This window comes from Lissotriton helveticus (genome assembly GCF_964261635.1).
Source record: "Lissotriton helveticus chromosome 1_1 unlocalized genomic scaffold, aLisHel1.1 SUPER_1_unloc_13, whole genome shotgun sequence".
Taxonomy (NCBI): domain Eukaryota; kingdom Metazoa; phylum Chordata; class Amphibia; order Caudata; family Salamandridae; genus Lissotriton; species Lissotriton helveticus.
The window spans coordinates 1,170,369-1,187,323 of NW_027611652.1; the positions used below are offsets into that span (position 1 = coordinate 1,170,369).

Genomic DNA, 16,955 nt, shown 5'->3' on the forward strand with positions numbered 1-16,955 from the left:
AGTGTTGTCTAATACCATGTCACTTTTTCCTTATGTAATTTACTTCGCTCTAGTCTAAAGCGCTCTGACAACTCTGGGTAAAGTGCGCGCTATGTTAAAAACACATAAATAAATAAATTGCAATAGTCCTGTTAGGTTTTTGGTGCACGTCAATTTTTGTGTTCTATAACTGGATGCAATAAAGGAAAGCTGGGAGAGGAACCAAAATTCATGTTGGGTGGCACATACTATGGAAATAAATTAAATAGGCCAAAAACCTTTTGGAGACCCCCTCCCCCAAACACCTTTGCATCCCACTTATAGCCCAGTGACGAACAGTATTGGGAGGGGTGATCTGTTGGAATTGGAAAGGAGGGGAAATTTGTGAGGGAGAGCAAAAAAGAGCTGTAAAGGGAAGTGATGGGAAATTAGGGGGAGAGTAATTGAGCTGGGAGAAGTTCAAAGGGAGGCGAAAGAAGTGTGCGAGAAAGAGAGGAGGGGGAGGAGGGAGGGGGCCGTCTGAGGCGAGGTGGCGTCGGTGCGGTGAGAGGCGGATGTGGGGCGACACAACAACAAAGAAGCAGCGAAAACAAAGCAACATATGGCTGGGGAGTTGCAAAGACCGTAAATTAATTATAAAGGGAGGTGAGATAATGAGAGCACGTGGTCAGTCCCCTTGAAGGGGAGGGGGCAATGGCGGGCGCGAGGCAGAGACTGCAGAGTGATGCGAGGCTCCGGCGGGGTGGATTGTGCGCGAGAGAGATTGAAGGGGAGGGGGCAATGGCGGGCGCGAGGCAGAGACTGCAGAGTGATGCGAGGCTCCGGCGGGGTGGAGTGTGCGCGAGAGAGGAGGGAGGCTAAAGGGCGAAAGAAGTGTGCGAGAAAGAGAGGGGGGGAGGAGGGAGGAGGCCGTCTGAGGCGAGGTGGCGTCGGTGCGGTGAGAGGCGGATGTGGGGCGACACAACAACAAAGAATTTATTACCCATATCATTGAATGTTTTAAAGGTTATATTGTCCACATTGTTTATATTTGCGAAGAAGGGCGCAGTTCAGCGACTTCTTCCGCCTTTATACAAGCGTTGGTGGAGGTCTAATATGCTTTTTGATTGGCGGAAAAACGTCCAATCCGGAAAACGTTACTATGGGAACACGACGCGATCTTATCGTGTAAAGCAGCGAAAACAAAGCAACATATGGCTGGGGAGTTGCAAAGACCGTAACACGGCGGGCAGGGGAGGGGGCGGAGCGGGGAGAGGTGCGACACGAGAGTAGGAGGAGGAGGGGGGAGGAGAGTAGGGGAGGCATGGCCTAGCGGCCGTGCAATCAAGAAGTGAGGGGGCGGAGCTGGGGGAGGCTGTGAGAGAGAGAGTAGGCAAGGCAGGCGGCTGGGGGCATGTGCACGCGCTTTTAAGCTCAATGCGCATGCGCATTGAGCTTAAATTTCTCGTGCACTGCAAGGAATCGCCACGATTCCTTGCAAGTTGGTTAAAGAGTGGATAAGCCCCAATAGTCTCGCAAGCTCGATGCGCATGCGCATCGACAGGCGAGACCTAAAAACTAAAGAGACAAAGAAATTCAACATTCAAACCAAGTTTAGATAAACAGGAATATTTCATAATTACTCTGGAGTAAAATAAAAACCAGGTCAGTGCTTTAAGGATTATTGATTAGCAAAACAGCCGTCCCAAAGAAAATAAAGGACACAGTTAGTTCTGTCTTCGAAACCACAAAAAAAGACAATTAAGAACAAAAAGTAGATCCACTGACTCAATGATGAAGCCACATACAAAATAGTAGTTGTCCTCATTAGCCATGCCCAAGGTGGCACCAGTAAGTCCAGTTTCTGGTGATGATTATCACTGAAATTTGATTCAAGGTTTTGGACTCAATCGGTCCCAGAAGCTGACGAGATGCACAGAAGTGTCTTGAAGTTAAAAATGAACACAAAGTAAAGTTGGGTCATCAAGTTGAACTACAATTTACGGCCATCAATATTCGTGAAACTTCAGGCAGTTACAACAGCTGGAAAGTCTTCAGAGCTCCGGGTTATGGAGATGGTTCAAGGTTGATGATCCCAGCAAAAGTACGGAACGTGGTGTGAGAGCAAGCAGCGTACTGGAGCTCACTCTGACAGTTCAAACATGAAACTTATAACCATCAAGTTACATCACAGCAGGTTCAAAGGTCAATCAACGCTTCAAACCCATATCTCAGTTATTCACTTGTAAAGGTAGAATATCAATAAAGGCAGCTCAAGCTGCATGGATCTCATATTTTGGGCTCTCGGCGCTTACATTGTAGCCGTACAGCGAGGGTAAAAACTGTTCATTGTATAAAAATGTATATGAAGAATAAAAGCGTCTCAGAACCAATTAACAGCAGATGAGATTTCAGCACCAATGTGACGGTAAACACAACAACATCAGGTAACAACATCAGGTAAAAGTAAGAGAAGGGAAAATATAAAACCAAATCATAATAACCGGTTAACAAAATGGTGAAAGTACTTGATCCTACTACTACAGTATCAAATAGCTGCTACAAGAGTCCCTCAGGAGGCCGAGTGATAAAGCAAGTCCAGGAAAAGGACTGCAAGATATTCGTTGCCGCTCCTCAGCCAAACAAGTGCATTAGACGAGTGCTCTGGTGTTCACACAGGATAATCCCATTCGCTCTAATAACAGACCAAGTGCTGCGTCCACTTTAGCGTTACCTCAAAAATGAAACACTCGGGTCAAGATGGACACCTCGAGGACTATTCACAAAGGTACCTTACACCTGTGAGTAATCGATACATGCCAGGATGCCCTTAGAGTAACTTTGCTGCTTTTAGCTGTTTGCAATTACGAGTATAAAGTTACTCAAAAGGGTGGACTTGCACATCTGCGCACGCTTAAACAGAGGTGGAGTAAAATGTACAAATGTAACTTACTACTTTCCAAAGTGGAGCAATAGAAAGGGCAGCACCATACATGGCCTACCACTGGTAATGCAGCGCCCTCCCTTAGAAAATAAAGGACGGAGAGACTTAAAAATTGAACCCATTAGAAAATAAAGATAACATTATGTATTTCGCCTTTTAAAACTACATATACCTTCAAAAGAATGTTATAAATGACATGTACTTTAAAATGAATTAGTTTGTGATAATATATGTTAAGGTTTTAATTTTAAAAATATTGTAACCCTAAAAAAATAATTTCAATTAATTCTATACATGAATTTTCAAGGAAGTGTCCCTTCTGAACAAAGGTGAGTAAGGCAATTTAGTAATTCGGAGTACATAATAAGAATATAAGATGATTTTACCTGGTTGGGATTTAAAAAACTGTTTTTTTACATTTAAAATCAATTAAATATCTAATTAAAATACAAGTTATTATTGTAGAATTTCTTACTTTGTTCTATATTTAAAGTATATAAACTTTACATTTGTATTCAACATAAAAATATTACTTTTTTTCAAGTGTAATAAACAATTGAAATATTCTTTATATTTTTTACACAGAGAAAACTCCACCCAAGTTGAAAATGTAGAAGATTATATTTGATTTAAGGTTCAATTAAAGGTGTCCCACCTAAATTAACATTTATATTATGTATTAATTATTTTTAGATGTGATGTAGAGCATTAATTATAACAAATGTAATTATACTTTATTAAAAATGAATATTAGATTAGTGTTTCAATCAGATATTAAAACATTGTAAAATAATGCATTTTGTTTTCTTTTTAGATATTTTTTGCCATTGAATTACATTTATTTAGATTTTTAACTAGTTTAAAATATTTAATTTAACACGATTTCCTATGGGGGTTTTAATTCATGGCCGTCGCTCCATTATTATTTATGGGAGAGTGTAATGCAATTCCAGTGGATGGCTGTGTGTGCTGTTGGACTTACTCTGGCTCTGAGCTGGAGTACATATAGAACTGTTTTAGATACATTATGGCTGTAGTGACTTTAAAGCTGTGGTTTATCAATAGCAATGGGTTTACTCCTTTGTGGGTGAGTGCTTGTCCTTCCATAAACCTCCCCTAACTCCTTCCTTAGCCTTCCCCTTTATTCATACGTATTTCACATTTTACACCCACTCCCCTCTGTCCCTCTCGCATTTATTACACAAAAGTATACATTGCAGAAACTGAGCAGTTGAGGCAGACAAATCAACAAAGAAAAAGGAAGGAGAGGCAGAACGACCGCACGTCGTTTGCGAATCACATTTTGTTGTATTTTAGTCGTATAGTAGTTTGTGATTAGGCCTGATTATCTGTGAGGCTCTCTTGGATGTATCTGATGAGATTATAAAGCTGGTGAAGCTGTACTCAGCCGATGAGAAGCAGGTTACATTTGTAGCTAAAAGAACATGGAAAAAAGCAGCTAAAGTGGATCTTTGTAATGCGAGGCCATGTCCCCTCAGAACAGAAGTCATTAGGACTATCTAGGGTGGGGCCAAGAATGGTTTGCATATGGTTGGCCTTGTCTTTAGTGGCACGGAGACTAGAGATTGATATGGCGGGATGTTGCAGAGCTTAACTACCAGTCCATCCATCAACTTTAGCTTTTCTCAATGATCAACTCTACGTGGCATAGAACAGATGTTGGTCCTATAGAGACCTGCGACAAAGGGACTCCTGCTGCAGCCCCCTGGTGAGGCTCGTTAAGGCTGGAAACAGTTTGAGGTTACATGCATTCCAGATCCTTGGGGGCGTGGCCTCAAAGTTCAGGATCGAATGGCCTTTGTGGGCCAGAGCCACTGTTTATAAACACTCGGGGAGCAAAACACACTGAATGGAATGAGGCCACAAATAGTTACAAAGGAATTTGTTTAATTCATGCATTTCCATCCATTGCTGTGTGCTTTTCTGTAGGACAATCAATGGATTGATGTCTTTGTGGCTGCTTCATGTAAATGTTTTGCGATGCTGAAAGCTCCTCCTCAGGGTTGACAGTGAGCACATTTTATTCTCCCACATTGTCTCTCTTATGTAGAAAGGTTACATTCACAACTAAAGTTTTAGTCACATTGAGAGCTTGGATCATTTTCTTTCACATTGTGCCTTCTCTCTTGTTGAATGAAATTAAATCTCCAGCTGACGCTTCCCAGGCATTTAGAACAATGAAAAGGTTTTTTACAGGTAAGTTCTCCCAAATTGAGCGAGACCAGATTTCCGACAAACTATTCCAACATTCAGAAAGCTAATTAGGTCTTTCCCCAGTGTGAGTTCTTTCATGTCTACTGAGAGTCTTTTTTAGTCTGAAGCTTTTCTGGCATTCAGAACACTGATACGGTTTGTGCCCTGTGTGAGTGCTCTCATGGTAAGTGAGACGTATTTTCCGACTGAAGCTTTTCTGGCATTCAGAACACTGATAAGGTTTTTGTCCAGTGTGTGTTCGCTCATGTTCAATTAAACTGGATCTGTGACTGAATCCTTTCCGGCATTCAGAGCACTGATATGGTTTATGCCCAGTGTGGGTTCTTTCATGTACAGTAAGGCTGGATTTATAAGTGAAGCTTTTCCAGCATTCAGAGCACTGATAAGGTTTTTGTCCAGTGTGAGTTCTTTCATGTAAAGTGAGATGGAATTTGCTATTGAAGCTTTTACAGCATTCAGAGCACTGATAAGGTTTTTGTCCAGTGTGGGTTCTTTCATGTATAGTGAGATAGGATTTGCTACTGAAGCTTTTAGAGCATTCGGAGCACTGATAAGGTTTTAGTCCAGTATGAGTTCTTTCATGTGAAGTGAGATTGGATTTGCCACTGAAGCCTTTACAGCATTCAGAGCACTGATAAGGTTTGTGCCCCGTGTGAGTTCTCTCATGCATAGTGAGAGTCTTTTTCAGTCTGTAGCTTTTGTGGCATTCAGAGCACTGATACGGTTTGAGCCCAGTATGGATTGTCTGATGCTGAGTTAAACTGGATTTGTGATAGAAACTCTTTTGGCATTCAGAGCACTGATACAGTTTCTGCCCTGTGTGGGTCCTTTCATGTACAGTAAGGCTGGATTTTTGAGTGAAGCTTTTCAAGCATTCAGAGCACTGATAAGGATTTTGGCAATTGTTTGTCCTCCGATGTTGAATCAGACTGCCACTAAAACTGAAGTTTTTTTTGCACGAGGAGCACTGATATGGTTTATGCCCAGTGTGGGTTTTTTCATGTACAGTAAGGTTGGATTTGCGAGTGAAGCCTTTCTGGCATTCGGGACACTGATAGAGTTTTCGTCCAGCGCTAGTTTTCTCATGTTTAGTGAGGTGGGATTGATAACTAAAGCTGTTCTCACATTCATTGCGCTTATTCGAGTTGTTTGTTTCTCCAAGTTGGGTTTGTTCCTGAACACATGTCATCTTAAGACTGAATTTGATTTCAGAACGTTTTCTTGTTTATGTACCACTCAGCACTAACTTCTAAACTACACTGCAGATGCTCTTCTTCACATTTGTATTGAACTAATTATAGTTTTTCCCTGGAGATTATTTTCCTACCTTTAAAGGCACCGATCTAACTTGTCTTATAAACTTTCACTGAGGAGCCCCTTGTATTTACTAAGATGCTCCTCATCGATTCATTTTCTCCAAGTTATGCCCGGGTGAATTCTCTCAAGTTTAATTAGTCTCATTTAGTGATTCTAGTTGATTTAGGAGTTTTAAAAGCACTGATTAGGTCTTTGGGGTTTAGTGTTTGCCGGTTAGGTATGTTTGTTCATACAAGTAATGACAGATGATTAGGGCATGCCAGGGTGGTTTATGAATTATCAATAGCGTAACACTGGCTCCTTTTATATACTTTCTGCCAGTATATGCTTTTTTGCTCAATGGCTAAGACAGGTACATGATCCACTTTGGAGTTACAGGACACTTTGAAACCACTCGGATCAACCCAAGAGACAGAGCTGGTGGGGGAAAATCTTCCTATATTGGAAATGATAATCCAGCATCTTTGCTGTAACGACATCTGAGAAAGCGTATTTACAATGACTTTCTTTTAAACAACCTTTTCTCTCCTCTCATCTTCAGGAGACAGAGACAAAAGCTTGTGCTTGTAAACCAAGGATATTAGTCTTTTTGACGGTTCTGTCACATCACAACACGTCTACGGATACTGATCTGTTGGGGAGGGTTTGCGTCTCCAAAACATTTCTCATAAACCATCAAACAGAACTTACAACACTGAGTATTCTCAAGTGAACTGCGTGGGGATCAATTGTGGCCAATGTTCTCCTCAATCTCAGTTACTGACACTTAGTAAACATTTATGGCCATTTTACTGTAGGGATTTGGCAACTTTCACATTCACCAGTTTCTTCCGCTCCAACATCCTCCCCATTCCTGGCACATAGAATGTGTTTCTACTCTTGAGCTCGAGAATGTTTTAACTTCCCTTGAAATAATCCTTTTGGTTGTGTTTCACCTAGATTGTTCATCTATTCTTTTTTCCAGTCATTTATTAAGGAACATTTTATTGAACAATGGAATTGGCCTTGTTGCACTCAGTGCTTTAAATGCCACTGTGGACTGCGGCTGTGTCCAGTTAGCTCAGTGGAATTCACTATTTCAAATTGTGCGGATGATCAGGACTCTCTTTGTGGCCCAGAACTCATCACACTCCTCCCAAAGGACCCGGTCACTGCAACGCCTGAAAAAGAGAAAAAAAACCAGCACAACACTAAAGGAAACCAAAAAAGGTCAAGAAGAGAAAAACACAAAACAGAGGAAAGAGAAAAAAAGCTATCTTCCACTCTCACCACAGGCGTCCAGCCCAGGAAACTCTGCAGCAGATACTAGTAAACCCATAAGTTACTTCTAAGCACAGTGCCCCTAAGGTCAGCCCCAGGCGCAGCTCCACCGGCCGCACCACCCTAAAGCAAGCCCTGTGTGCATGTGTGTCCACACACATGTACTGTGTCTTTTGCTTGTAGTAGACAAAACAGAAAAGGGCAGGATGGGAGGACACAAAGAGATGGAAGTCAGATCCAGAGATGAAAGATGCCGATTGAACGGACAGAGGGAGGATAGTATCACGTGGTGTAGAGGAGGAGACCAATGTGCCAATACTTAAGGAGCTGCTGGGCAAAACTGACCTAAAAAGGAATTGGTCCTGCACTACACCCCCCAACATGTTCCAGGAGGAATGTGGCTCCATCAGGTGATTATCAGAAGTTTGATAACAACAAGAATAGTGCACAGAGGGAGTCAAATGTTGAAGTGAAGAGACAAAAAAACAGATCAGGAAAGGTAATAGAGAAAGAAGAAACAGGGGAAAAGGAAACTTAGAGTTATAGGAATCCTTACCTGACAATTATTTTATTTTTTGTTCCTCCAAGGGAGGCAGCCACACTGCACAGCCTGGTCATCCCAGAATACCGTGAAAGGAAGTAAAGAAATGGTGTTGCGTCAGACGACAATCACACTTTATCACATTTTACAAATAACCGTCCTGAACTTTAAAAAAAAAATAATTTCTTGTTCTCTGGAGGCCATTGTGAAGCAACTATGGTTAATTAATAAATACTTTTTTGGTTCACCAAGAACCACGATCCTTTGGTGGAAAAGGTCTCTATGAATCTAGGGCCAGATGTAGGTAGGCATTTACCGGTCGGTAACGGCCGAATTCGGCCGTTACCGACCGGTAAATGGAATTTGAGATGTAGGGGCAGATTTTTACAGAATCGGTAAATTTACCGATCGATAAATTTACCGATTCTGTAAAATACCGAATCGGTATTTTTACCGATTCGGTAAATTTGATATGTAGGTGGGACTCTTCAGAGTCCCACAAGCATTACAGAATCGGTATTTTACCATCAAATTCAATTTGATGGTAAAATACCGATTCCGGTGTGCATGCACACCTGTGCCATATGACAGGCAGACCTGCCCGCCTGCCACATGGCACCCGAACCTGTTTTGGGGGTGCTAGAGGGTGTCAAAGTGACACCCCCTGCACCCTTGAGAAATTCGGTATTTACCGATTCGATAAATACCGAATCGGTAATGCCCATTCATTCCTATGGGCTTCAAAGCCCATAGGAATGAATGGGCATTACCGGTCGGTATTGACCGAATCGGTAAATACCGACTTTTACAGATTCGGTAAATCCACATCTGGATTTACCTACATCTCGGTACTTCTATTTTACCGATTCATAAATACCGAATCGGTAAAATTCGGTATTTATGAGTCGGTAAAATAGAATTACCTACATCTGGCTCCTAGAGTGCACCGCTAGTCTTAGAGAACAAACCCTAACAACCCAGTCCATGTCTTCATAACCCCCATCTTCCTTTTTTACAGCCCATGAAACTAGCAAATCAAAACAATCTGGTTTGCAAAGGTATGTTAAAGTACTTGAACATAATTCTGCCCACACTTCATAAATCAACCAGACTCTTAGATTTATTCAAACCATGCTCTCTGAGCAACTGCAATTCAAGTTCAAGCTGATGCAGAGTTTGAATGCTGAGCAATGGAACCAACAAGGTATCAATGTGTTGGCGACTTTTATTTATAAATTATCTGAAAGGGTTGGTGCGTAGGGTTAGTGTCTGATGAGCCCCACAAGACAGCGACTCAAGGACTAGAATTTGGAATCGAACCTTCACAAGACAAATCTTAGAACATTAGAATATTGAGATCCATTGAAGACTTTGGAGCAGCAGCAGCCTATACAACGTGACATAAGTGCGCTGCTCTCAACATTACAATGTTCTAATACACAGCCTCTGCCTCTCTCTTTCCCCTGCCTCTTCAAAATATATGGATTGGACAGGAGATAGAGCCTGCAGCAGGCCACACAGGAGCCTCCACCCTTCCTCTCCTCCCGTAGCTCGCAGTGTCACCGGCGTCTCGGATGGAAGGTTTTGGGGGGTGGGTTCTGCTCATCTCCTGCATCTCCCAGGCTCACCTGAAAGATGACAAGCAGTTTAGCTGATCCCAGGGAGAACCAGGGTCTGACGTCAGCGTCCTTTAACAGCTATTGCTGTGAATGTTCAACAATTAACCACAATGGTCCTGCATGCGGCTGCTAACTGTTTAACATTCACAGCAACAGCTGTGAAACAAAGGTTTCAGAGTACCGGAGGTGTTCCAACCCCCTCGGTCTCCGGGACACCGTTGTTTTATTAATTAACACATTCTGCCCTCATGGGGCAAACAGTGTAATGACCTTATAGTCAGCCATAGCAGGCAGTACAGCCCGTTAAAGGACCGCTCCCTTGATAAAGGCCCTTGCCTTTGGAGCTACAACAAGCTTCAAAGCTATATTAAAGGTTTCAAATAATTACTGAAGGCATAAACATGGTTACTCAGTCAGAGAAATAATCATCATAATATTTGCAGGAGGATCACATAAAGGAAACCTCTAAAGAATATCAAAAGCCAGACTCAGAAATAACTCTAGCTGTAAAGTCAATAGACAGATCACACACAACAAATGTGTGCTTAGAAATAAGAAAACCTTTTTCTATAATATCAAATAGCAAACTGACATAGAAGCTGCTTAGTTACAAATCAAGGAAAAGTTCTTACGTTTTTAGACAGAGAGAACACATTATTGACATGGTTCATGATGAGGTAAAAATGACAGCAATCAATGAATGTTCATGAAAACATGGCACAACAAAATGTAATTTAATAAACCACACCTACAACATGAATAATTAATTGTGACTCTTCCCCTAAAATCCACAAGTCATTTTACAAGGTGATTCCCTAACATAATAACTGGATCTTAATCACAGTTTAAGTTTGTGGCCATTTATCATTGACTCAATTTGTACAGGAACATTTGCGGACAGCTTATTAGTTGTTGCCTACAACTTGGACTCCTTTCCCAAGTTTTTTTTCTGACTGTAGGACGGGTAGCACATTTATTGTTTAAAAGAGATGCTGGATGCTCAGTCTGTAGCCCCTCACATTTAGCACTAACCTCTGGATGCAACGCTAAAAGATGCACCCTCTTTTACCCGGTCTTCGACTTTGCAATATTGTCTGTAAATGTGCATTAATCTCTTGTATATATAATACAATATTTTCAGGCGCTTCACTCTGTGGCTCTTCAATTGGCCAGTTTACAAGCAACTTACACTCATTCCACAAATCTCTTGGGACAACAATTAACAAACTTAAACTAAGCTCTCGACCACCCCGCCTGGACGAACAGGCCTCATCTCCACTGCATCCCTCCTGGAGAGGCCTCACCCCCTTTGAACCACTGAAACACAACACAGGCCTCACCTCATCTGCACCACTGAACAGGACAGGCCCCACCTCCTCTACACCCTCCTGGGCAGGGCCCACTTCCTCTGCACCACACAAGCACAGGACAGGCCTCACTTCCTCTGCATCCCCTTGGACAGGCCTCATCGCTTCTGCACACCCCTGGATATGCCTCACCTCCTCTACACCCCTGGACAGGACAGGCCTAACTTCCTCTGCACCCCCCTAGACAGGCCTCACCTCTTCTACACATCCCTGGACAGGCCTCACCTCCTCTACACGCCTGGACAGGGCCCACTTCCTCTGCACCCCCTGAACAGGACAGGCCTCACTTCCTCTGCACCCCACTGGACAGGCTCCATCTCCTCTGCACCACCCAAGCACAGGACAGGCCCCACCTCCTCTGAACCACCCAAGCACAGAACAGGCCCCACCTCCTCTGCACCACCCAAGCACAGGACAGGCCCCACCTGCTCTGCACCACCCAAGCACAGGACAGGCACCACCTGCTCAGCACCACCCAAGCACAGGACATGCCTCACCTCCTCTGCATTCTCCAGGACAGGCCTCTCCTCCTCTACACCCCGGAACAGGCCTCACCACCTCTGCACCCTAGGTCAGGCCTCACCACTGATGCACCCCTGGACAGGCCTCACCACCTCTGCACCCCAGGTCAGGCATCACCACTGATGCACCCCTGGACAGGCCTCACCACCTCTGCACCCCAGGTCAGGCCTCACCACTGATGCACCACTGATGCACCCCTGGACAGGCCTCTCCTCCTATGCACTCCCCTGGACAGGCCTCACCTCCTCTGCAACCCCCTGACCAAGCCCCACCTCCACTGCACCGACGGGACATGACTAACCCCCTCTGCACCCACACAGGACAGGTCTCACCTCCACTGCACCCCAGCACAGAACAGGACTCACCTCCTCTGCACTCCCCTGGACAGGCCTCACCACCTCTGCACTCACCTGGACAGGCCTCACCTCCTCTGCAACCCCCTGGACAAGCCCCACCTCCCCTGCACCCACTGGACAGGCCACACCACCTTAGCACCTCTCCCGGACAAGTTTCACCTCCTATACACCCACTCTGGACAGGCCGTACATCATCTACATTCCCCAGTAAAGAACAGGCTTCTCTTCTGCACCCCCAGGACTGGACAGGCCTCACCTGCTCTGCACCCCCTGGACGCCTCACTTAATCTGCCACCCAGGACAGGCCTCATCTCCTCTGCACCCCCTGGAGTGGCCTCCTCTTCTGCACATGCAGCACAGGACAGGCCTCACAACCTTTGCAACCCCTGGAGAGGTCTCACCTACTCTGCACTTCCCCTGGACAAGCTTCACCTCCTCTGCACCACTCCCCCGCTTGACAGGCATCACCTCCTCTGCTCCAGCTGAACAGGCCTCACCTCCTCTACATCCCTGGACAGGCCCCTCCTCCTTTGCACCCCTGGACATGCCTCACCTCCTCTGTCCCCCCATGGACATGCCTCACCTCCCCTGCACCCCCCTGGACAGGCCTTACTTACCTCCTCTGAGACCCCTGGATAGGCCACACTTCCTCTGCATCCCCCCAACAGGTCTTGCCTCCTCTGCACCTCCCTCCAAACAGGCTTCACCTCCTCTGCACCCGCTGGAAAGGCCTCACCTTCTATGTGCCTCTCCTTGGACAGGCTTCACCTCCTCTAACCTCTTCCGCCCGAAAGGACAGGACTCACCTCCTTTGCAAGGGGCAGGTCTCACCTCCTCTGCCCCTCCCCCCCTCTCCACAGGTCGCACCTCAGCTGCACCCCTCTGGACAGAAGAAACCTTACCTCCTCTGCACCGCTGGACAGGCCTCACCTCCTTTGCACCCCCTGGACAGGACTCACCTCCTTTGCACCCCCTGGCCAGGCCTCTCCTCCTCCGCACCCCTGGACAGGCCTCGCCTCCTCTCTTCCCCCTGGACAGGCCTTTCCTCCACTGCACCCCTGGACAGGCGTCTCCTCCTCTGCACCCCTGGACAGGCCTAACTTCCTCTGCACCAACTGGACAGGCCTTACCTCCTCTTCCATCTGGACATGCCTTCACTGCACCCCCTGGACAGGTCTGCCTCTCCTGCATCCCCGTGGACAGGCCTCACCTGTTTTGCATTCCCTGGACAGGCCCCATCTCCTCTGCACCCCCGGGACAGGATCTACCTCCTCTGCACCCCCTGGACAGGACAGGCCCCACTCTTCTAGACCCCAAGCACACAACAGGCTTCACCTCCTCTAATTCCCAGCCCCCAGTGGACAGGCCTCACCTACTCTGCACCCCCATTGAGAGACATCAACTCTACACCCCTCTTGACAGGCCGCACCTCCTCACCCACCCAGGACAGGATAGGCCTCACTTCCTCTGCACCCCTGGACAGGCCTCACTTCCTCTGCACCCCTGAACAGGCCTCACCTCCTCTGCACCCCTGGAAAGGCCTCTCATTCCCCCTGGAAAGGCCTCACCTTCTCTGCACCCATGGACAGGCCTCTCCTCCTTTGCATCCCCGGACAGGCCTCTCCTCCTCACCTCCTCTGCATCCAGCCCCCACTTCTGACAGACAGGCCTCACCTTCTCTGCACCCCATGGACAGGCTTTCCCTCCTTTGTATCACCCTGGACAGGCGTGAACTCTGCTTCACCTCCCAACCCCTTGCCGGACATGACTTATCTCCTCTGCACCCATTTGGACAGACCTCACCTACTCTGCCCCTCCTCCCTCTGGAAATGGCCTCCTCACCACTGCATCCCACTGGACAGGCCTCACATCCTCTGCACCCCTGGACCGGCCCCACCTCCTCTGCCCCCTGGACAGGCCTCACCTCCTCTGCATCCCTGGAGAGATCTCACCTCCTCTGCACCCCTGGACAGACCTCTCCTCCTCTGCACCCCTGGACAGGCCTCGCTGTCTCTGCACCCCAGGCCTCACCTCCTCTGCACCCCTGGACCGGCCTCTCCTCCTCTGCACCCCTGGACCGGCCTCTCCTCCTCTGCACTCCTGCACCGGCCTCACCTCCTTTGCACCCCTGGACAGGCCCCTCCTCCTCTGTACCCCTGGACAGGCCTCACCTCCTCTGCTCACCCTGGACAGGCCTCCCATCCTCTGGTCCCCCTGGACAGGTCTCACCTCCACTCCTCCCTCAGGACAGGCCTCTCCTCCTCTGCATCCCTGGCCAAGCCTCTCATCCTCTGCACCCCTGGACAGGCCTCACCTACTCTGACCCCTGGACAGGTCTCACCTCCTCTGCACCCCTGGACAGGCCTCACCTCCTCGGATCCCTGGACAGGCCTCGCCTCCTCTGTACCCCTGGAGAGGCCTCACCTCCTCTGATCCCTGGACTGGCCTCACCTCCTCTGATCCCTGGACAGGCCTCATATCCTCTGACCTCTGGACAGGCCTCTCCTCCTCTGCACCCCTGGACAGGCCTCACCTCCTCTGCACCCCTGGACAGGCCTCACCTCCTCTGCACCCCTGGACAGGCCTCACCTCCTCTGCACCCCTGGACAGGCCTCTCCTCCTCTCCACCCCTGAAAGGCCTCACCTCCTCTGATCCATGCACAGGCCTCTCCTCCTCTGCACCCCTGGAGAGATCTCACCTCCTCTGCACCCCTGGACAGACCTCTCCTCTGCACCCCTGGACAGGCCTCGCCGTCTCTGTACCCCAGGCCTCACCTCCTCTGCACCCCTGGACCGGCCTCACCTCATCTGCACCCCTGGACAGGCCCCTCCTCTTCTGTATGCCTGGACAGGCCTCACCTCCTCTGCTCACCCTGGATAGGCCTCACATCCTCTGCTCCCCCTGGACAGGTCTCACCTTCTCTTCTCCCCCAGGACAGGCCGCTCCTCCTCTGCATCCCTGGCCAGGCCCCTCCTCCTCTGCACCCCTGGACAGGCCTCACCTCCTCTGATCCCTGGACAGGCCTCACCTCCTCTGATCCCTGGACAGGCCTCATATCCTCTGACCTCTAGACAGGCCTCTCCTCCTCTGCACCCTGGACAGGCCTCACCTCCTCTGCACCCCTGGGCAGGCCTTTCCTCCTCTGCACCCCTGGACAGGCCTTACCTCCTCTGCACCCCTGGACAGGCCTCTCCTCCTCTCCACCACTGACAGGCCTCACCTCCTCTGATCCATGGACAGGCCTCTCCTCCTCTGCACCCCTGGACAGGCCTCACCTCTTTTGCACCCACTGGACCGACCTCACCTCCTTTGTACCCCTGGACAGGCCTCACCTCCTCTGCACCCCTGGACAGGCGTCTCTTCCTCTGCACCCACTGGACAGGCCTCTCCTCCTCTGCACCCACTGGACAGGCCTCTCCTCCTCTGCACCCACTGGACAGGCCTCTCCTCCTCTACACCCACTGGACAGGCCTCTCCTCCTCTACACCCACTGGACAGGCCTCGCCTCATCTACACCCACTGGACAGGCCTCGCCTCCTCTGCACCCACTGGACAGGCCTCACCTCCTCTGATCCATGGACAGGCCTCTCCTCTTCTGCACCCCTGGACAGACCTCTCCTCCTCTCCACCACTGACAGGCCTCACCTCCTCTGATCCATGGACAGGCCTCTCCTCCTCTGCACCCCTGGACAGGCCTCACCTCTTTTGCACCCACTGGACAGGCCTCACCTCCTTTGCACCCCTGGACAGGCCTGACCTCCTCTGCACCCTTGGACAGGCGTCTCCTCCTCTGCACCCACTGGACAGGCCTCTCCTCCTCTGCACCCACTGGACAGGCCTCTCCTCCTCTGCACCCACTGGACAGGCCTCTCCTCCTCTGCACCCACTGGACAGGCCTCTCCTCCTCTGCACCCACTGGACAGGCCTCGCCTCCTCTGCACCCACTGGACAGGCCTCACCTCCTCTGATCCATGGACAGCCCTCCCCTCCTCTGCACCCCTGGACAGGCCTCTCCTCCTCTCTACCACTGACAGGCCTCACCTCCTCTGATCCATGGACAGGCCTCTCCTCCTCTGCACCCCTGGACAGGCCTCACCTCTTTTGCACCCACTGGACAGGCCTCACCTCCTTTGCACCCCTGGACAGGCCTCACCTCCTCTGCACCCCTGGACAGGCGTCTCCTCCTCTGCACCCACTGGACAGGCCTCTCCTCCTCTGCACCCACTGGACAGGCCTCTCCTCCTTTGCAACCCTGGACAGGCCTCACCTCCTCTGCATCCCTGGACAGGCTTCTCCTCCTCACCTCCTCTGCATCCCTTGACAGGCCTCTCCTCCTCTGCACTCCGGACAGGCCTCACCTCCTCTCCACCCACTGGAGAGGCCTCACCTCCTCTGCAATCTCAGCCCCCACTTCTAACAGACAGGCCTCACCTTCTCTGCACCCCATGGACAGGCTTTCCCTCCTCTGTATCACCCTGGACAGGCATCACCTCTGCTGCACCTCCCAACCCCTTGCCGGACATGACTCATCTCCTCTACACCCATGTGGACAGATCTCACCTACTCTGCCCCTCCTCCCTCTGGAAATGGCCTCCTCCCCTCTGCATACCACTGGAGAGTCCTCACCTCTTTAGCACACTCTGCCCCCTTAATACTGGCCTCACCTCCTCTGCGCCAACCAGAAAAGGACAAGCCTCGTTTGCAGGCCCACCCTTCCAAGCAGGTCTCACCTCCTATGCACCCCTGGACAGGACAGGGCTCACCTCATCTGCATCCCCTGTGGAGGCCTCAACTCCGCTACACCCAGAGAACAGGTGTCCCCTTCTCTGCACTCC

The 16,955-nt window shown here is 48.9% G+C and overlaps 1 protein-coding gene across 1 annotated transcript in view; it reads right to left on the reverse strand.

The window, feature by feature from the left end:
• The window catches only part of LOC144805522 (uncharacterized), a 186,986-nt gene that overhangs the window by 127,876 nt on the left and 42,155 nt on the right, over positions 1 to 16,955 (reverse strand). The window contains 2 exon segments of the mRNA XM_078672058.1: positions 5,182 to 7,614; positions 8,271 to 8,324. Coding sequence (XP_078528184.1) covers positions 5,182 to 6,326 — 1,145 coding nt within the window. The 5' untranslated portion in view covers positions 6,327 to 7,614; positions 8,271 to 8,324.